Source organism: Scyliorhinus canicula, chromosome 20 (genome assembly GCF_902713615.1).
Source record: "Scyliorhinus canicula chromosome 20, sScyCan1.1, whole genome shotgun sequence".
In the NCBI taxonomy this organism is placed as follows: Eukaryota; Metazoa; Chordata; class Chondrichthyes; order Carcharhiniformes; family Scyliorhinidae; genus Scyliorhinus; species Scyliorhinus canicula.
In genome coordinates, this window is record NC_052165.1 from 42412419 (window position 1) to 42435010 (window position 22592).

The window sequence follows — 22592 nt, forward strand, 5'->3', positions numbered from 1 at the left end:
AAGAGCATGGAGACAAGGTTACATTCAAAGACCAGAAAGCTTCACCATTCAATAGATTTGAGGAGAAGATCAGGGATCATTTTATCATTTCCAAAAATAATTAAAATGCTTTCTAAATAAATCAAGACCAGATGAAGTTAATTCAAAACATAGCTTCCCCATAATGGGTCATCATGGCAACTTGCTGTCTATGACGTGAACACATTCTTGTAATGATTCGGACAGGAGAGCTTATACAGTACAGATTTGTGGCGGAGGCCATTTTCACTTGTAGAAGGCATGAGGCTGCATCGGTTGTATGGATTCCCATTGCACTCATCCAGGTATAAAAAAAAACATGAGGGCACTTGGCATAAAATGCAAGGCAAAGCTAAACTAAATTACTGGTTGGACCTCATGGGAGTATTGTATCCAATTATTTTCTTAAGATTCATTCATGGGATGAAGGCATTGCTGGCTAGGTCAGCATTTATTGCCCATCCTTAATTGCCCTTGAGAAGGTGACGGTGAGCTGCCTTTTTGAACCACTGCCGTATGTGAGGCATCGGTACACTCACAATTCTGTTAGAGAGGGAATTCCAGGATTTTGACCCAGTGACATGTGAAGGAATGGCGATATGCTTCCAAGTCAGGATGGTGAGTGACCTGGAGGGGAATTTGCAGGTGGTGGCATTCCCGTGTATCTGCTGCCCTTGTCCTTCTACATGGTAGTAGCTGTGGGCTTGAGTGGAGCCTCGAGTTCCTGCAGTGCATCTTGTAGGTGGTTCACATGGATGCCATCCTGCATCAGTGGTGGAGGGGGTGCCAATCAAGCAGGCTGCTTTGTCCAATTCCGAGCCCCACGCTTTAGGAAGGATGTTAAAGTCTTGCAGAGGGATTTACTGGAATGGAGTCAAGGATGAGGGACTTCAGTTAGAGAAACAGGAGAACAACCTTGGCTCCTCCAAAAGAATAGAGATGACGGGAGATTTGATCGGTGTTCAATTTGATAGGGTAAATACAAAGTACAAAGTTGATTCCATTGGTGGGAGTGTTGATAACCCGAGGCCAGATTTAAGATAATTGGCAACAGTTTGAGGGAAGATATGAGGCTTTAAAAAATATATATATTTAGTTATGATGATCTGAGAGATGCTGCCTGAAACACTGATGGAGGCAAATTCAATAGTAACATTGTACAAATATTTGAAGAAAAATGCTGCAAAGGGCAGTGGGACCAATTAGATAGCTCGTCAAAGGGCTGGAACAGACATAATGGGCCAAATGGTCTCCTTCTGTTGGTATAATTGTATGGTTTGCAAAGTTATAATTGTATGATTTGCAAAGTTATAATTCTATGATTTGCAAAGGTATAATTCTATGATTTGCAAAGGTATAATTCTATGATTTGCAAAGGTATAATTCTATGATTTGCAAAGGTATAATTCTATGATTTGCAAAGTTGACAGACAGGATAGGATTTGTACCCGGTGGCATCAAAAATAAAATGCAAGTGCAACCTGAAACATGCCTTTTAAATGACACCTCCCCTCCCCAGCAACCTTACAGGTCCACCTGGGGACCTGTCGTGTCAGGTTGTGCTCAATGCTGCTGGATTTAAATTAGAGATTGATAAACGTAACAAAAATTGTCCCTTCATTATGTCAGGTGTCTACATCAAAGTACGCCTTGAAATAATACACCAATGAAACTCCTGGTGACTCTACAGGCCCCTATGTTTTAGGCAAGTTTGTGAATTGGTATAGAACCAGGCAGGTATTGGCGCTATTCTCTAGAATAGAGAACACAAGGGGTTGATGTCTTAACATTATGAAAAGGTTCAGTTGGGTAGACGGAGAAGATGTTTCCACTTGTGGGCGAGACCAGAACCAGGAGCTAGAAATGGAAGGATTCAGCAGAAAGGAATTTGGCCAGAGTGGCGAGAACATCAATGGGAAGCGGTTGAGGTGAATAGTATTCATACATTTAAGGGGAAGCAGGATAAATGAGGTAGAAAGGAATAGAAGGATATGTTGATAGGGTGAGAGGAAATTTGTGTGGAGGATAAAACACCAGTACTGACCAATGAAGTCAAATGGCCTCTCCAAATGTAATGCATTCACCATTTACACCTGACCCGAAACAGACTTTGCAGCCTCCTATATATTAGACCTCGAGTAGTGGCACTCCGCAAAATAGCCAGGTCAGTCAAAAGAAAGTAAGCAAATTAAAAGATGGGGTGCACAGTTAGTTAGCACGGCTGCCTCACATCGCCAGGGACCCGGATTCAATTCCAGCCTTGGGTGACTGTGTGGAGTTTTCACGTTCTCCTAGCGTCTGCGTGAGTTTCCTCCAGGTGCTCTGGTTTCCTCTCCCAGTACAATGATGTGCAGGTTAGGTGGATTGGCCACAATAAATTGTCCCTTAGTATCCAACTGTTAGGTGCGGTTACAGGAATAGGGTAGGGGATTGGACCCAAGTAGGGTGCTCTTTCAGAGGGTCGGTGCAGACATGATGGGCCAAATGGCCTCCTTCTGCACTATAGTGATTCAATGAAAATTAACTTGCAGGATTGTGTTGTTGACATGGTGCTGAATACAGATCAGAGAGTGGGATAACCCCAGCGCCATACTCAAATTAGGAAGAAAGCTCAGAGGCTTTGAAATCACCTCGAACTCCATCTCCTGTCAGAGCTGTGGAAACCAGTCCCATCTCCTGTCAGAGCTGTGGAAACCAGTCCCATCTCCTGTCAGCTGTGGAATAGGGAAGGAGCAATGCTGGATGTGCTGCCTGAGTGATGTTTAATTATGACAAGATAAGACATGGGAGCAGAATAAGGCTATTTGGCCCTTCGAATCTGCTCCGCCATTCAATCATGGCTGATGTGCAATAAATCCACATCTATGTCCCGATTGCACACATTCATGTTTTGATGATGGGTTATAGCAATACAAAAATCAATAGTGAATCAAACAGTTAATGAAAAAGATTAGGCAGCATGTAATTTCCTATCACCTAAAGTTCCATTTATATCCCATAATTTCCTCAGGAGACAGGAGACTTACCCCACACAGCCATGAAAACAGCAAAGAATACAGTTGCGCCATTGTCAAAGAGGTGAGTCACCTGCAAATGGAAAACATTTTCAGCATCGTTGGAAATGTTAGAAATGAGCTTACTCTTCCCTGGGACTGAACTTTCCAAATATCTTGCAGACAACCCACCAGTCATCGCCGGTAATGCTGCCTACCTCTGCCTAAGGTCGGTAAACTGAAGATTTTGGAAATAACCTTACTCTCTTAAAACCTGAAACCACCTGCTTCAGTAAAACTGCTCAATCTGAATTCCTGAAATGTGAATCATTGAAGCTAATATGCACTTGACTATTCCAGACCGTCAGAGCTTTGAACATTCCTTGGAACACCACTCAGTGAGGAATACAATAGTGTCATGGTTATGTTACTAGACTAAAAATCCCAAGAACCAGCCATGAGCCGAGGAAGATTATTAAACCCTCCACCAGACAGATTAAGAAACAATCTGGAAACATGATTCTGGAGTCAGTAAAATTGACCATGAAGTGGTCATATTGCTGTAAAAACCCAGCTAGTTAATGAACGATCTTTAGGGAAACCTGCTGCCCTTATCTGGCCTGGGCCTATATGTGGCTCCAGCTTCACACTAACATGTTTGACCCTTTCTACCAGTGTATCGGAAATCTGGAAGTCCCTCCCCCTGACGGCTGAGGGGCAGCTGAAATCTGCTTAGTTTGATAGATTTTGTTGGGTAAGTGATATGGAGAAAAGGCTGAGTTGAGGTGCACATGAGGAGGGCTAATGTAGTGTAGTGGCAATGTCACTGAACTGGGAATCCAGAGGCCCAGCCTAATGTATTGGGGTACAGGTTCAAATCCCACATGGAAGCTGGTGGAATTTAAGCTCACTAATAATTCTGGAATTGCAAGATAGCCTCCGCAATGGCAATGATTATTATAAAATCCCACCTGGTTCACCCTTCAGGGAAAGAAATTTGCCATCCTTACCTGGTCTGGCCTACGTTCGACTCCAGACCCACAGCAATGTGGTTTACTCTCAACGACCCTCAGTTCAAGAACAATTAGGGATGGGAACAAATGCTGGCCTTGCCAAAAAGTATCAGGTACGATCTGATCGAATGCAGGTGCTCAACGGCAGAATGGCCAAAAGGTTTGGCAATCACCTGCTCTGACTGAAGATCATTCTTCTTCAAAACAGCCATGAAGGCACAAGTCCCATTTTCAGAGAGCATCAGATCGATTTTACAGATATTGATTTACTCAGCTAGCTGATAGGTTTACAGCCATGGAACTGGACTCGGCTGTCTCACTGGGCTTTTCTGTAGTTGTGCGCCTTTCCATTGGTTCTCCAAAAGGAGATGGAGCCACCAAGAGCCCTCACTACTTACCCAAGAGCAAAAATACTGCAGGAATTGGAACGCTGAGCTAAACACACAAAATGCTGGAAATGCTCAGCGAGTCAGACAGTGGGGAGAGGGAGAGAGAGAGGGCTAACATTTTAGATTGCTCATCTGCTCTGTTTTACCAAAAAAAAAATCATCAACCGAAAATAGTTTCTCACTCCACACAGCCTGACCAGAGTACTTTCAGCATTTTCAGTTTTGATTCAAGATTACGTTAGCTCTCATTCTCTTGGCTGAGCCCAGGAATACTACTCCATAAATATTTCATGGTGATCTTCCTGATGGAGTCGGTACACTCCAGACTCCGTTCAGCACTGAAGCAGGACTTTAAAAAATTTCCCACAAAAATCTCTGGAAAACATGCGCATGAGATTTCCCAGGTGGAAGATGGCAGGAACTGCCGTGGGCTGCCCGGCCCAGCAACATTATTCACCATTAATTGGTCCACACACTTGCTCCGCCAACCCCAGCCAGCTCGCATCAATGACGCCCAGGATATCAGGGATGCAGATCTGGGGAGGCTCCTGGACGCAGTGGAGGCCAGGAGGGATGTTCGGTTTCCCCAGAGGTCCCGGAGGATACGACAACCTGTGCTGCCTGGGATGCGGTGGCGGTGGCTGTGAGCACCGATAGTGCGATCAGGAGGACTGGCCTCCAGTGCCGAAAACGGTCAATGATCTACGCGAGTGACTAGACACAAACAGGACATGTCCCGCTCTCAGATGGGAATGGCCGAGGCACTGCGGCACGTGTCCCAGTCACAGGTGGGCAATGCAGAGGCTCTGCAGAGTATTGCCAAGGATGTCGACACTAATGATGCAGACCATGGAGAACCGCCAGGGCTGGCAGAGTCAAATGATCAGGTTCGAGCCCCAGCTGCCCCTCAGTGCCCATAGCACCCTGGGGTTCATCTTGGGACAGAACGGGAGGAGGGGGCACTGGGTGCCAACTCAGACCCGTCCCATGGAGTGGTGGCGGTGGACGTCAGGTCCCCAGTGTTCCACCTCTCGGATTGGACAGGGCAGCATGGCTGTACATGTGCTGCCAATGAGCTGGGTCCCTCTGGCCCCAGAGGGCGCCAGCCAGGGGCATCGAAGGGCTTGGTATGAGGTAAGCAGTTGGCTGCCTCTACCTAGATGTGTATCCTGGGGAGACACCTAGACATAGCAGTACGGCAAGGAAGGTAGCACACAGAGGATCACTGAGGGGTTGGGGGAGCGGGGGGGGAGACAGAGCGGAACCATTGGGAGAGTGGGGTATTGTTACACACAATAAATACCCTTATGCACAACCACTATGATGCCTCTGTCATTTTCTTCCACATTGCAGGCCAACCTCAAAACCTTTGGCCCATCTCTCCAGGCATCTCCCCCTCCCTATGGCACTCACTCCCCACCCCCCCCCCCCCCCCACCCCCCCCAGACATGGACATGTCCCCGGAGCTGTGTTCCATCCCGAGAGTTTGGATGTTGGCTGCTGAGTGTGTGGTGTTGCCTCCCGCTGTGTTAAGGTAATGTCCTGGCATCACGGTCTGACTGGAATTCTAGACAATGACTCCCACATGCTACATGTCCCGCCCAGCCTTGTGAATCCACTTGGGTTGTGTGCAGTGCTCACTTAACCACGATTGCCAATGCTCTATAAGCAGTAGCCTTCAAAGGCGGCATGGTGGCAGAGTGGTTAGCACTGCTGCCTATGGAACTGAGGACGTGGGTTCGATCCTGGCCCCGGGTCACTGTCTGTGTGGAGTTTGCACATTCTCCCAGTGTCTGCGTGGGTCTCATCCCCACAACCCAAAGATATGCGTTAGGCGGATTGCCACGCTAAATTGCCCCTTAATTGGAAAAAAAAAATTGGGTACTCTTAAATTTTTTTTTTTTTTAAACGTAGCCTTCAGCGATACAACCAGAGGCCTCGATGGATGATGGGGGTTATAGGTGGAGCAGACTGGCAGGGACAAGGGTTGCCCCCAGAATGGGTACACATGATCCAGGAGTTGGCATGGTGGTGCCACGTGCAGTTGCCCCCGCCCCTCAACCCATGGCAGCCCAACCCTGTAGAGTGTCCCCCACCCGGAGCAGAGGGTCCCCCACCCCCAGCTGAGCACTGGTGACAAGCACAGCGCCTCCAGGCTCTTTGCCAGTGAGCAAAGGTGGCTGATCACTCGGGTCAATGATCTTAACCTGCAGTGTAGGAATCATGAATCTTGAAGGGCAGATAATTGTATGATCTGAAGTCTTTTAAACCCCCAGCCTTTTAAATATAAAAATAAACATTCTGAAACTGTCAGATTTTTCAAAACTCTGCTGGACTGCTTTGATTCATAGGCCATCTGGTGTAGGTTATAAAAAAACATTAACATCTGTTCCTTTGGTGTCAATAGAGTTCTTTGATGACAGTTCCCAAAGTATGTTACTGCAGCTGAGGTCATTATAACTGTTCGGCGGAGTTTCAAAAATCCACGAAAGCACTTAGCACCTGCTGAGTTAACATTTTGATTGACAGTTTAAATAGACTATTAAAAGATTGGCTGTTTTTGAAGTGGTTACTGTATAGAAGTTTGTTTGTTTTCAGAACCAATTAAACACCTGAAGGGATTTAAAGTCTTTGAATGGGTTTCATGAATGGGAGTTTATTCAGTATGAAATGTGTGCGACTGAGAACTGCATTAGATTGTTCCATGTTAAACAAGGTCTGCCCATGCTATACTGGATGATTGGCATGGAGGTGGATGGATGGTAGAGGTGGAAAAGAGGGGTTCTGGAGAGTGAATAAGCAGGTGTGAGGTGAATAGTTGTGTGGGTGGGTGGGGTGGGCCAACAGTTTCTAAAACAATGGAGACAAAGTCCCAGGGAACCAATATAGGCCTTCTAACTAGGCTGACTTTGCACTCACCTATGATGGGCTTGGTAGGCCCAACTCCATCGTGTCGCAGTGCGATAACTGGGTTTAATAGGACCCTTTAAACTGAGGTGGGTCTGCTGAGGTGGGAAACCGACCGACTTGGCATCAAAAATTTGGCCCTGGGAATCCAAGTATCAAAAACTAAAATGGGTGGATGGATGATTGTTTGACAAGATTATTGGGGGTTAGGGATCTAAAAGAGGTAGATGGAGTTCAGTTACAGAGAATGGCACAGCAGGGTCGAGGGGCTGAAGACCTCGGTTGCTATATTCCTTAAATTCGTCAAATGTAATAAATGATGAATATCAGCTTCAATTAATCAATCATCATAATTAAAGAAGTGAAGAATCCAAAGATTTTACTACAAAAAAAAACTATCTTTGCCCATGATCCTGAGGACTGACCATGCTCCAACTCATGGGAAGAGGAAGTTCCAATTCCAGAATGAACTGGACACACATTAAACACAAGATTTGTCTACGGCTGAATGGATTGGCTTCTATAACAAGTTGACACTCCGAATAGCCTTGTAGAAGTCGTGAATCTGCCCCACTATTCCTCAACATCAGTGTTGAATCATGATTTAATTGGATTTGGTAGGATACCTTACCTTGGCATATACACAGCTGTATGATAACCGCATATAGCGACAATGCTGGTCACAGAGTGGACACATTATTATTTCTGTTGCTTGGCAGATCTCTTTACTGGATGAAGAAAGAAGATACATTATAACGTAGTTACCTGCCTCAGCATCACAAATCTGGCCCGGGGAATCAAAGTATCATAAACAGAGATAGATAATAGGGGATTGAGTTAATCCATGGGGGAGCAGTGATGAGAGACTTCAGTCAGGTATACTCTCATGAGCAAGGCAAGTTAAAAAGGAGATTTGATAGGGGTTCAAAATAGTGAATGGTTTAGATTGAGTAAGTAAGGAGAAACGGTTTCCAGTGGCAGGAAGGCCAGTGACCAGAGGACATTGATTGGTGAAAGATTCAGGAGGGAGGGGAAATTCGGTGCATTACGATGATCTGGAAGGCATTGCCCGAAAGGGCAGTAGAAGCAGATTCAATAGCAATTTTTAAAATCAGAATTAGATAAATATTTGAAAATGGTAACATATTCAGGGCTATAGGAAGAGGAAGTAGAGGGACTAATTGGATAGCTTGTTCAAAAGGGCCAGCACAGGCACAATGGGTTGAATGGCCTCCTTCTAAACTATACTGCATCATTCTATACGACATCATTCTATACTTTCAGAACACTGGAATGTCTAAAACCAGGTTTATGAAGCAAGGTGGCTGGCTATAAAATCCAGAGCTCATTCTACTAGCCTGTGACCAGGGTTAAGAAAACAAATTTTCATGTTTCTTCACCTGTTTTTGTGCCAAATATTGGCATATTTGTATTTATGTAGTACCTTTCATGACCCAGGACATCCCAAACCACTTCACATCTAGTGACATACTCTATCAATACAATGACTTGTAATGGAGCAGTCCAGTTCTGCGCAGCAAGTTCCCGCAGGCAGCAATATGGTAATGATCACAATCTCAATGGCATTGATTAAGGGATAAGCATTCGCTAGAGACCCAGGGTAATGCCCCATGGCAGATGTTGAAATTCAAATTCAATTAAAAAAAAATCTGGAATTAAAAGTCTAATGATCACCATGAAACCATAATTGATTGCTGTAAAAATCTGAAGGAAAACTTCTGTCTTTACCTGGTCTGTCCTACATGTGACTCCAGACCTCACCAATGTGGTTGACTCTTAAATGCCCACTTAACTAGCAAGCCACTCATTTGAGTGGTAATTAGGGATGGACAACAAATGCTAGCCCAGCTAGCAACACCCACATCCAAAATAATAAAAACTCTTTCAAAATAGTGCCACACATCAACCTTGCAAGGGTAAACATATACTGCACGGGGAGGGTTATCAGAGATTTGAGCACAAAATCCAAGGAGTGGGACTCGAACCAACGATCTTCTGACTCAGAAGAGTGTGCTACCCTCAGAGTCACATCTGGCAATAATCATAGGCGGGATTCTCTAGTCCTGGGGCAGAATGTCCACGGCGTCGTAAACACCACCGCGTTTTACGACGGCGTGAACGGGCTGACCCCACGACTAATTCTGGCCTGCAAAAGGGGCTAGCATGGCACTGGAGCATTCACGCCGTTCCAGCTGTTGATACCGGCGTGAACTGGGCGCCTCTGGATCTGCGCATGCGCAGTGGCACCGGCCCCAATGCGCACATGCGCAGTGGCTTCCTTCAACGCACCAGCCCCGACGCAACATGGCGCAGGACTACAGGGGCCGGCACGGAAGAAACGAGGACCCCAGCCAGAGAGGCCAGCCTGCCGATCAGTGCGGCAGGATCGCGGGCCAGGCCACATCAGAGGCCCCCACCGGGGTCGGACTCATCCTCCCCCCTCCCCCCCACACACACAAGCCACCCCCGATCTTTCCACGACAGGTTTCTGCCGGCTGACAGCAGGTGTGGATGGCGCCGGCGGGACTTGCCGTTTTTACGACGGCCGCTCGTCCCATCCGGAGAATTGGCGGGCTGGCAGCGGCCCCCGACCGGCGCCAACGGCTTCGGTGGAGAATCGCGTGCTGGCTTCGGAGCGGCGTGGCGTGATTCGCGCCGATCACGGGGATTATCTGGCCCGGCCCCGGGCTGAGAGAATCCCGCTCCATATCTGTGGAACACAAATTTTCAATGCCTGCACCATCATTTTCAACAAGAACAATTGTGTGCAAGTTCACCTGGTCTTAAATCAATACTTTAAAGACACTCAACCCAATTGAAGACCGAATGAAAGGGAAAGAAAATGTAAAAGATCGCCAACTATGATTCCCATCCTTACCTTACTTGGCAGTAATCAAGAGTGAAGACTCCGTACAAAAACACGAGTAAGCCGACAATGGCAGCTGGGAACAGCATTCCGGTGTACCAGCCTAGCCAGGCGAAATACAGACCAATCTTCTCACCAAAATAGCGCCTGAAAAACACCAAAGAAACAGATTATTGGTGAAACATGAAGACAACATACTAAGAATCTACATACCTCTGGATATAGTTACCTAGCACAAATAACCAAAAATAAACAAACATTAATGTCCTAATTCCAGGAGGCAATGACTGCAAATTGACTATATTGTGGAAAGTTAAAAATGGAATCATTTAGGCCTAGTCTATGATACCTTGGATTACACCAAGAATTAAGTAAGAAGTCTTACAACACCAGGTTAAAGTCCAACAGGTTTGTTTCAAACACGAGCTTTCGGAGCACGGCTCCTTCTTCAGGTGAAGAAGGAGCCGTGCCCCGAAAGCTCGTGTTTGAAACAAACCTGTTGGACTTTAACCTGGTGTTGTAAGACTTCTTACTGTGCTCACCCCAGTCCAACGCCGGCATCTCCACATCACCAAGAATTAAACCAAACACAGCCTGACAGGACTTGGTCCATGGGAGACAGTGGCAAAGTTGTATTGTTATTGGAGTAGTAATGCTCTCGGGACCTGGGTTCAAATCCCACCATGGCAGATGGGGAAATTTCAATTCAATAAAAATCTGAATTAAAAAATCTAATGATGACCATGGAACCATGACTAATTGTTGCAAAATTCCCGTACCAGCCTCCCCGGACAGGCCCCGGAATGTGGCGACTCGGGGCTTTTCACAGTAACTTCATTGAAGCCTACTCGTGACAATAAGTGATTTTCATTTTTCAAAATTCCATTTTGTTCATTAATGTCCTTTCGAGAAGGAAATCTGCCGCCCTTACCTGGTCTGTCCTACATGTGATTACAGACCCACAGCAATGTGGTTGACTCAAATGCCCTCTGAAATGGCCTCACCTAACACCAGGTTCAAGGGCAATTAGGGATGAGCAATAAATGCTGGCCCAGCCAACGACACGCTCATCCCCTGAACAAATAAAAAGGCTTCCAAACACCCAAAGAACAGAAAGAAAGAAGCCATGTCAATGCTGGCAACAAAGAAAAGACTTGGAAAACTCCTTGAAAAGCCAGGCTATCCATTGATTAATTATCTAAAAAATAATGAAGTAAATTAGATTATATTTTTAAAAAGGTGACATTAACAGCCAACCTCAAATCTGTTCAAAATAATGCAAATAAAGTTGAAATAGAACAATTATTTCAAACAAGGAAATATTAGACCTGAACACGTTTACTCTGTCTCAGGCAAAGTGTGATGGCTTGTTCTAGTTTTAAAGTGATTTCCTCATCCTTATTGATTTTTTCCCTAATTTTCAATTTGTAGCTTTCTGTGCTGTGAATTACTTTATGAACTATCAATGGTTTTGAAATCTTGGCAGCCAAATGTGAGTTATGCTGCTGAACGTCCATCTTTAAATGTCCTCATTATTTTAAAAGCTAGTTGTATTAATGCAATAATCAGTAAAATATATTATAATGTGCTGAAAGTTTACATCACAGCGATAACAATGGCATCATAACCGCTTATACAGGCCAAAGGTTCAACACGGCAGCAAGCTCCAGCTGTCCTGTTGAAAAGGTGAAGCTGCTCAACACCCAACAAACTGGTCAGTATTAATCCACAGAGGTAACAGCCTGAACTGGTTCCAAAGTGAAGCCAAGTCTACAGGGATTTCTAAAACATTCGATCCTTCGATGTGACCAAATTATTAAAGAAAACAGTCTCACACCAAAATACAACTGCAGTGTGAATGCAATCTTAATTTCAATTTACTCTTCCTTCCCCCACATCCTACCAAAATGTCTGTACCCGAGGTACTGTACCTGAGAAGAAAGTGTGAATCCAAGTCATCCAACCTCAATTCAAAGGCCTTTTTGTGTTATATATGTGGATTATTTGTAGTTGTGTGCAATGGCTCAAGAACAGTGTCACATGATGTAATCGGCTACTTTGCGGGCTTTTAGGGACTAGTGCCAAACCTCGTACAGTGAAGACCTATTCCATAAACTGGTTAATCTTGATCAAACCCAGATGTTTCTGCAATCCTATTATTTCAAAAACAGTTTACAAAAAGAAAACGGTCAACGAGGGCAGATCAGAAAGAGAACAAAAAAAGGTTTTTCAAAAAATCTTTGGGAGTGGAGCAGCTTCAACGGATCAACCGGTTAACTGAAGGTCAGAAATCACTGACATGAGAGCTAGTAAGGTTTTGGGGTAAAAGTCCATAGGAAGGGTCTGTACCGATTCTAAACCAGCAATCCGCGGAGTCAGGCTGCAAGGCTTGCCACGTGCAGTACAGTAAGACACAAAATAAGAGCAGCAGTTAAATCTGTCTCAAGTTAAAGTTGTGGCAAATTAAAGTTAAAGAAAGCTAAAGCTGTCGCTAATACATTTTGAATGAACTAGGCCACTGACTAAAGCAAACGGGGAGAGCATTCCAACACTGAAGAATGGCTGGAAACTTTGGCGTGATAGGCTCTTTTGATGAGGGCTCAGAACTGGAATCATATTCAAATAGATTATTATATTCAAGCCAACAAACTTTCATAAGGGATTAAGGTCCTGTATTCTTGTGTATAATCGGGAGTTAAACATTAAATTTGCTAAGAAGTTGAGTTCAGTTAGAGATCCTCGGAGATAAGACACATCAAGAACTGGTGAAAATATTAGATCACCATTATTCACCAAGATCATTGGGTTTTGATTTCATCGAAGGAATCAGTTTGAAGGGGAAAATAGAACATAGAACATGGAACAGTACAGCACAGAACAGGCCCTTCGGCCCTCAATGTTGTGCCGAGCCATGATCACCCTACTCAAACCCACGTATCCACCCTATACCCATAACCCAACAACCCCCCCCCTTAACCTTACTTTTATTAGGACACTACGGGCAATTTAGCATGGCCAATCCACCTAACCCGCACATCTTTGGACTGTGGGAGGAAACCGGAGCACCCGGAGGAAACCCACGCACACAGGGGGAGGACGTGCAGACTCCACACAGACAGTGACCCAGCCGGGAATCGAACCTGGGACCATGGAGCTGTGAAGCATTTATGCTAACCACCATGCTACCCTGCTGCACAAAATATTGTGGAGTTCATTGCAACCTTCAATTGATTTGCAGAGTTTTCGGAATTTGCCAATTTGTTAGATGACATATTTAGAGATTGTTTTGTGTTGATCGAAAAAAATGAGGCTACTCAAAAGGAGGCGGTTAACAGAACGTCCGAAAACAGCATTAGATATGCTGTTTTAGTGGATCTCACAGCTTAGGAGGCCTTGCGGCTTGGAGAAAACACGAGGATCTAGAACTGGCTGTTGGTCAGACGAAGTCTACCCAGCAACTGCCATCATATTCGCTGTGCAAAAAAGGGGCCATTCACCAGGCTGATTGCTGGAGCAAGGACAGCCAATGTAAAAATTGTGACAGAACTCGTCACACAGCAAGAGCTTGCTGGAGTAAATTAACTTCTCCAGAGAACGCTCAAAGGAAGACTCAGAACTAATTTAAAGGAAGAAACAAACCAAATTCAACTCAGAAAATTCACAATGTGGAAGAATAACAATGAAACTAAACAATTAATTCTGATGAAGAATTAAACTTCAACGTGCATTAGTCCAGGGGTTTGCCACGCCATTTTTGGGTGGTGGCAAAGTTAAATGGGCGTCCTATTAAAATGGAGTCAATACGAGGCCTGGTGTCTCCCTAATTCTGCCTTTAAAACCAGGTGTGATTTCAGGAACTATAACCAAACAAATAGTGTCACTGAGATGTGACATTGATATAAGTGGACAAACCACAGAACTATTGCTCCATGTGGTGTGAGGATGTTTGCCAGCTCTCTTTGGCCGCTGTTGGCTGGAAAAGATTAAATTGAACTGGAGTACTGTCAACAGCTTAGTTGATTCAAAAATCAGACATACAGACAATAGTGGAAAAGTATAACAGTGCTTTTGAAGACAGACTGGGGTTGATGAAAGGTGTACAAGTGTCCCTAAACATTAAGGAAAATAGCCAGCTGGAATGAAAACTGTACCCTATGCGATATATCTGAAGGTTGAAGCAGAACTACGGAGGCTTGTGGAAAAAAAAGAGTCTTAGAACCCTGGGCGACCCCAATTGTACCTGTCCTAAACCAGGATGGTACAATTCGTATCTGCGGAGATTATAAAACAACTATCAATTCAGCACTACAGGAAGATCAATACCCACTACCACTGATTGAAGATTTGCTCGCAGGCTTAGCTGGAGGACAGAGGTTCGGCAAGATTGACCTATTGCAGGCTGACCTGCAAATGAATGTTGCAACTAAATCTCCCACCTGCTCATCATGATCACTCACAAAGGCCTATTTCGCTCCAAGAGATTGCCTTTTGACACAGAATCGTTCTATTTCAACACGCAAAGGACCATATCCTTAGTCTTACAGAAAGTACCTAAATTATATATTGATCACTGGCACAAACAAGCAAGAACATTGACAACACTTAGAAGCTACACTGAAACAACTTCAAATGCATGGGCTTCATGTCAGGAAATAAATATGATTTTTTTCCAGGCATAATATCTCAGACATGTAATTGACAGCAAGGGTCTACATAGTCGCAAACCATTCTGGAGGCTCCAAGACCAATGAATGTCACTCAACTTAAGTAATTCCTACGGTAGGTCATTCCTAGCCTAGGGTTAAATCAACTATCATGAAAGATTTCCCCAGAATATGACAACCCATTGAAACCCTTACACTTGTGTTGTGTTCAAAACAGACATGGCAACGGATACCTGAATGTGAAAAAGCTCATCATTCTGCAAAAGAAGCACTGAAAAAGCCGGAAGTGTTGGCACATTTCAACCTGAACTTACCATTACAACTTGCCTGTGATGCTTCATCAGGAGTGGTCGTGTCACATTTATCACTTTCAGGGGAAGGCAGACCAATAGCATTTGCATCTCATTTCATGAACAAGTGCAGAATCTATGTATGCTCAGGTTGGAGAAGGAGGCACTGAATATTATATTTGGTGTACAAAAATTTCACCAATACCTGTATGGTTGTCACTTCACATTGCTGACGGACTACAGGCCTTTAACAGCTATTTTTGGGCCACACAAAAGGTATCCCTTCCAGGTAGGCTCCAATGGTCGTTAATCCTATCGGCACATTCCTACGAGATCAAATACCCTCAATCTGAAAATCACACTTACCTTTACCAGCTGGCCAAATACCACCTCATCGTGTTAATTTACTTTTTGAAACTGTTCACAGATTGAGAATGTTCCAGTGACCGCAGTTCAGGTCCAAAGACACACCAGAAATGATCCCATGATGGGGGAGGTACTGAAAATGGTATTCAAGGGAGGATAGCAGGAAAACATCCTGAATTAAAACCCTACATTTCCAGGAGACTTGAATTAACAGGACAGATATCCATTGTGGGCGATGAGAGTAATTATTCCACCAAATATACAACTAAACGCTTTGGAGCAGTTGCGCGAATAGTACAGTGTGAATGAAGGAACTAGCACAAAGTTACTTTTGGTATTCAGGAATTGATGCCCTTTTAAGAAGAAAAAGCAGGGCTGTGCCAGTCAAGTGCCTGGCAGAAATGCACCGCTGTTTTCCCCATTACATCCACAAGAGTGGCCTAAAATACCGTGGCAACTTCTGCATGTTGACTTTGCTGTTCCAGTAGAGGGGCACATGTTCATGGTCGTTGTAGACGCACACTTAAAAGTGGCCTGAGCTGGTCGCAATAAAGTTAACCTCTGCAGAACCAACCATTGAGAAACTCAACTAAATCTTTGCGGGAATTGGAAAACCAGGGCAGATCATGAGCCAGTTTACAGTCCAAGAGTTTGAAGATTACTTAAAGACGTGTGGAGTTCAACATATAAAGTTAGCACCTTACCACGCACCCATGAATGGTTTAGCTGAAAGGTTTGTTCTGTCCTTGAAACACGCACTGAAGGCTTTGAAAGACCAAGGTTCATTTCAGTACGGTGTGAACATGTTCGTACGGAAATGCAACCACACGAAGTTCACCAGTTCTACTGTATTTGCTTATGTCAGAGTGAAACCAACAGTCACAGACCTCGAGACGAGAAAGTAATTCAAGGAGAATAAGTGTTAGCGCACAGCTACATGACTACTGAAAAGTGAGTCCCTGTAACGGCATTGCCTCAGACTGGTCCAATATCATACACCATCCAACAGATAAATTCATGTGAAGACACCATGTGGATCAATTATTGTCAACACGCGTTAGTGGGCCAGTACCAGAACCACCTCAAGAAGTAATGGCCTCCATTCCATCTGACTGTGCAACTTCTTGTTCATTTGCAGAAGAGGAGATTGCACCAGATGTACCTGCTACTACTGGTCTCTCTTCAGAAAAAGAGACTGTAATGCCTTCCAGGGTAGAGACAACTACTAGGGAACTTGAAAAACCACTTAAGGTCAAAAATGACGAAGTCCCAGAAGGGCGCAGGGAACTAGCGAGAAATAGACGTCCACCTGATTGTCTACCTTACTGACTGCATTATTACAATGCAATAAATGATGGCTGCACTTATATTTAGATTAAATGACTGTTGATATACTAGTTATTAATTGTGTTGGACCATATACATAAAGGGGGAGGAGTGTTATATATGTGGGTTATTGTAGCTGTGTGCTACAAGAACTGAGTCATGTGACTTACACTATTTCATTGGCTACTTTGCAGGCTTTTAGGGAGTCGAAGCCAAACCTTGTACAGTAAACCACTTGTTAATCTTGCATCAAACCAATGTGCTTCTGCAATCCTATTTCTTTTGAACTGTTGGTCTAAAGATACAACACTTGGTGCTTCTTGTGGACCAGAAAGGAGTTTTTAATAATAAATAATAATAACTTATTGTCACAAGTAGGCTTCAATGAAGTTACTGTGAAAAGCCCCTAGTCGCCACATTCCGGCGCCTGTTCGGGGAGGCTGTAAGTGAACATCCTGCTCACTCACTGGCATTAATTCAGTTTTCAGGAGAGAGTCAAAGACATAACAGCGAGTTGGCAATCTATTTTACAACTCCGCTTGATTGAATCCAACGGAAACGGCAATGGGGAGGGAGAAAACAGGCTGCTACTCGCTCTGAGCCTTTTTGGTCGACTGCACAGTCAGGATCTACTCCAATGTAACTACTCTCAAGATTCTCATAAGCTGCCCTGCACAACATAGTCTGATTACGTTATAAATATTTCACCACTTCTCGCAGAAACAGCACAAAACTACTCATCTTCAACTCTTTTTAAAATCCATTTGTCCAACTCAACTTACTGTGAAGCCTCTGGAATATTAGGTTGCTCCCCGAAACTGCTTTTATTTGGCGCCCTTTCCTGCACTTAATAACTGCAACTTTTTGCAGAGAATTAAAATTAAAATAAAGAAATCAATAGCTGACGGCAAAATCTTCTGAATACTACGTTAGGAACCATGGAAGAGCAGAGGGATTCAAGTGTCCATGGACATGGTTAATAAGATTAATGTGCTAATCTCAAAGGAGGTCTAGAATACAGTGGTGAAAATCATGGACAACAGCGATTCATGATGGTGGCTCAGAACCATCTTCTAAACGCTGAGCTAAGCAATGATGCCCATACCCTGGGAATTAATAAATAAAAAGGTCATGCTACAGTTGTATAAATCTTTGGTTAGACTGCATCTGATGTAACGGTGTTCAGTTTCGGGTACTGCACCTCAGGAAGAATATATCGACTTTTCAGCGGGTTCAATGCAGATTCAGCCGAATGATACCAGGAGAAAAAGGGTTAATTATGAGGGAGACTGGGCATGTATCCGCTCAAATTATGGAATGTTAATGAATTGGGGTGATTAAGGTGATTAAAGAATTTGATTGGTTAGCTAGAGAGAAAATATTTTGGGTAGATAGAAACTATTTCCTCTGGTGGGGTGGGAGGTGCAGGGGTGGCCAGAACCTTATAACGAGATTCAGGCTGTTTAATGGTGATGCCAGGATATTATTATTATTATTATTTTTTTTTACACAAGGTATTTGGAACTTTCTCGCTTTCAAAGGAGAAGGTAATTATTGGCACACGAGAGCTTCCCAACTACACTGCCAAAAACAGACCAAAATCTTCTCTCATACGTATGCTGCCCCTTCGTGGTTTTCATTCCAAAATTCAGCCCAGGTTTTTCAAATGACACTTTTAAACACTGAATCCAGTCCAGAATTTTACACCAACCCTTTTTAAGGTTTACTTTGTCTTAACTGCTTTTACACAAACTTGAGATCCAGCCACCGATTTCCATAGTTATTTCAACTCACAAACCAGAAAAATCACTTCAGATATCTTTCTAGTGTCTCAGCCTTCTTCTCAGCTGTTGGTCATTACTGAACAGTGCTCTGTTCTAGTACCTTTAACCTCCGACTTCCTTGGAACTTCTTAATTTTGCTAGTTTCCTTAACTAGCTGCTCTTCAGATTTTCGCACTTTTGCTTTCTTAACCATTATTCCATGGTATGACTTTTCTTCCAGCAAAGCTGAGAGAAATGCTCTCCCTCTAGCGTTCTCAACCAACTGTTTCTAGCAAAGTTGAGGATTGCCCTCTTTCTCATTACCCATCTTCAACTGCCATCAAATTAGCTAAACTAAAATGCTTATTTACAACACAAGGCCCCAGTTGCTAAGCAACCACCGATGGTTTATTTATTCTTCACATCACAGCCCTCTCTAACCACAATAGAAACAGTTGGGAATTAACCAACCTCCACACATACGAATCTAACTACAGGTTTATCCTCCAGGCATAGAAAAATTAAACTGAACCCACTTAAAACTATACCTTATTTCAAATTTTTCCAATACAACTATAAACTCCTTAAAACTAACTTTGCTTTCCTAACAACTCTAATTCGTGAGTTTTCCTGTATTTGGTTCTAGATCAATGCAAAAAGCTGGTTATATCACTGGTGTTATAAGCTCGTGATTAGGGCCTGTAGAAGGTGCTGTAGAACCAGTGGAGGCAAGTTATACTGTTGCTGTTCACAATCCTCACTGCTCGGTGTCCAGAAATCTCACAAGTAAAACTCTAACTTTGGCAGATGGCAGACTATTGCATGGGAATTAGTCTTGTACCTCTTGCTGTAGCACAGGTTTCAGTCAGATCTACAACACCACTTTAAAAATAATATATACTACCCGGGTTCTCTCAACATTTTCTAGATTTGGAAATATATCTCTGTTTCCTCACGGTCACTGGGTCAAAATCCTGGAAATCCCTCCCTAACAGCACAGTGGATGTACCTACACTATATGGACTGCAGCAGTTCAAGAGTCATAGAATTTACAGTGCAGAAGGAGGCCATTTGGCCCATCGAGTCTGCACGGACCCTTGAAAAGCACACCCTACCTAAGCCCACACCTCCACCCTATCCCCGTAACCCAGTAACCCCACCTAACCTTTTTGGACACTAAGGGCAATTTAGCATGGCCAATCCAGCTAACCTGCACATCTTTGGGCTGTGGGATAAAACCGGAGCACCCGGAGGAGACACATGCAGACACGGGGAGAACGTGCAGACTCCACACAGATAGTGACACAAGCCGGGAATCGAATCTGGGATCCTGGAGCTCTGAAACAACTGTGATAACCACTGCACTACCATGCCCCCAGCTCACCACCACAATCTCAAGGGCAACTAGGAATGGGCAATAAATGCTGGTCTAGCCAGTGACGCCCAACCACTGCACTACCATGCCCCCAGCTCACCACCACAATCTCAAGGGCAACTAGGAATGGGCAATAAATGCTGGTCTAGCCAGTGACGCCCACATCCCATGAATGAAAAGAGAAAACATTTTAGAAAGTGGAAAGAAAATTAAAGTGCAAAAGCAAGAATGTTTTGCTAAACCTTTATAAGTCGCTGGTTAGGCAATACTTGCAGTATTGTCTAATTCTGGGGCACCACGCTTTAGAGAAGATGGAGAGGTCACAGAGATGTACTAAAACGGTCCCAGAGATGAAAGACTTCAGTTATTTGAAGAGACTGGAGAAGCTGGGATTGTTCTCCTTAGAATAGAGAAGGTTAGAGACACATGATGGGGTGTTTCAAATCATAAGAATAGACAGAGAAAGCTATTTCCAATGGCAGGAGGACCAATAACAAGATAACTGGCACCAGGAAGGTGGTTGTGGGGGTTGCAGGGGAGGGAGAATATTCTAAAATAAACACAGTGAGTTATGGTCTGGAATGCAATGTCTGAAAAAAAATTATTAGTAAGTTACAAAAGGAAATTGGATATATCCTGGAAAGGAAAACTGCAGGGCTATGGGAAAACAGGTAGACGGTCGAATAATTAGATAGCTCCAACAAAGAGTTAGCACAGGCATGATAACATGAGTGGCCTCCCCCTGTGCTATAACATTCTATGCTGCCACGTAATGGATGCGTCTCAAAATTATATTATTCAGTGGTTAGCACTGCTGCCTCATGGCACTGAGGTCCCGGGTCACTGTCCGTGTGGAGTTTGCACATTCTCTCCGTGTCTGCGTGGGTCTCAACCCACAGTCAAAGATGTGCAAGGTAGGTGGATTTGCCACACTAAATTGGCTTTAATTGGAAAAAAAAAATTGGGAACTCTTTTAAAATAAAAAATTTAATGAAAAAAAAATATTATTCACACAATGACAGTGACTGTTTGATCCAACATTGCAGGTTACCTGACTAGATCAAGTGGCTGATATTTGTACCACACTCCCCACCAGGCCCAGCACTCAAAAAGGAGGTGTCGGTGGTTCACGGCTCCATGAGTCTTTATGGAATTTTTGCTTCTGTGGCTTCCCTGAAAAGGTACACAAAGATATGAAACTTACAGTAGAAAGAAAACAGTTTAAAAGTCATTTTCCCTACACCTCCAGATCCCCACCACCAAATCCTTTAAATTCTTTAAAAATATACAATTAAACATCTGAGGTTCAGCAATTCCTTGGCTATTCTGGAATTTTACTGCAGCATTTTGCTTTAGACAACACCGCTTCGGAAGATGAATACAATTACGATTAAAACAAAACGTTATATTCGAAGCTTCAGGTGAATTTGGCACTGCAAAAGAGCGCAATTGATACAGTTAAGCAATAAGTTCCGATTACTTTATGATGCAAGCAGCACATTTACCTCATGAAGTGGGAACGCTGCCTCATAGGTGTTGTTGCCAAGTAAACGATTGAGACCTAAAGAAATGAATATTAAGTACTGCTGAAAATTTGAGTAGTTTTAAAAAACTACTTACCACATGACTTGTGTTGAACTTACCTGTTGTATTAGTTAATGGAAATATTGTCATTATTCCCTCACCTCCAACTGTTTCCTTTTGTCAATGTCTCATCACCAATGAACCTTCTAGTCAAGTGAGTTACAGATTTATTTGGGATGTCTAAGCCTGGCCAGCACAAGACATAATGTGAGATGAAGGCCAGCTCTCTCTAATACGGGCCATCGGTGATTTGATGAATCTTCTCACTTGGAGATTAAATTCAGATCTGACGATTCCCAGCCTTTCAAATCAGGAATGAAGTGTTTGTGGAGGTAACAACAGACCACCTTCCTCTACCCTTCCAGCCTCACTTATTCCTCACTTGGACTTCACTGGCCACACGAGATTTGTGCAAGTGCTTATTTGTTTTTGAGCCATCTCTGCTGTAACAACTTTGTAAAGACTTATCATTGCTTCCTGATAGATAGTCATACTATCTATGGTTTCTCTTTGACCATCACTCCGGTTCATCGTACACACGGTATAGGTGGAACATCGCAAGGACAGGTCAATGACTGCTAATGGGCAGTACAGGTTCAACTAGGGCTGGATAGTTAATATTCAGCATCACTTCAGAATAAAATGATATACTGACCAATCGATAAATACCATTTTTGGATGGATGTTGTTGGACATTTTTAAATTGCAGAAGCGTGTTAATTGTGAAGAGTACTCATTAAGTCAGAGAAAGGTCAATAGGCCAATGACCTCATTGAGATATCTACACCATGGAAACTTGTGTTTAATATATACTCATTAATTAGCCATTGGTAGAGTTAGTGGAAAGGTTACTTTACATGTCATTCATTATCTCAGCTTGTGATTCTCCGTGCTTTCTAAAACATGAAGCATTAATTATTTTATCATAGCATTTTTGGCTTGACCAGTGCTCCTACAGAATAAACTTGCATAAGAAGCTGAGATGATGAATGGAGTGATGTAAAATAACCTTTCAAC

General features: G+C 43.6%; 1 protein-coding gene across 7 annotated transcripts in view; it reads right to left on the reverse strand.

The window, feature by feature from the left end:
- The window catches only part of LOC119954877 (anoctamin-4), a 242162-nt gene that overhangs the window by 38320 nt on the left and 181250 nt on the right, over positions 1-22592 (reverse strand). For all 7 annotated transcript variants that reach the window (XM_038780486.1, XM_038780489.1, XM_038780490.1 and 4 more), the window contains 5 exons: positions 21497-21552; positions 21043-21164; positions 10220-10354; positions 7952-8048; positions 3045-3105 (listed from right to left, as the gene is read on the reverse strand). In XM_038780486.1, the coding sequence (XP_038636414.1) occupies positions 3045-3105; positions 7952-8048; positions 10220-10354; positions 21043-21164; positions 21497-21552 (471 nt within the window). The remainder of the gene's footprint in view (positions 1-3044; positions 3106-7951; positions 8049-10219; positions 10355-21042; positions 21165-21496; positions 21553-22592) is intronic.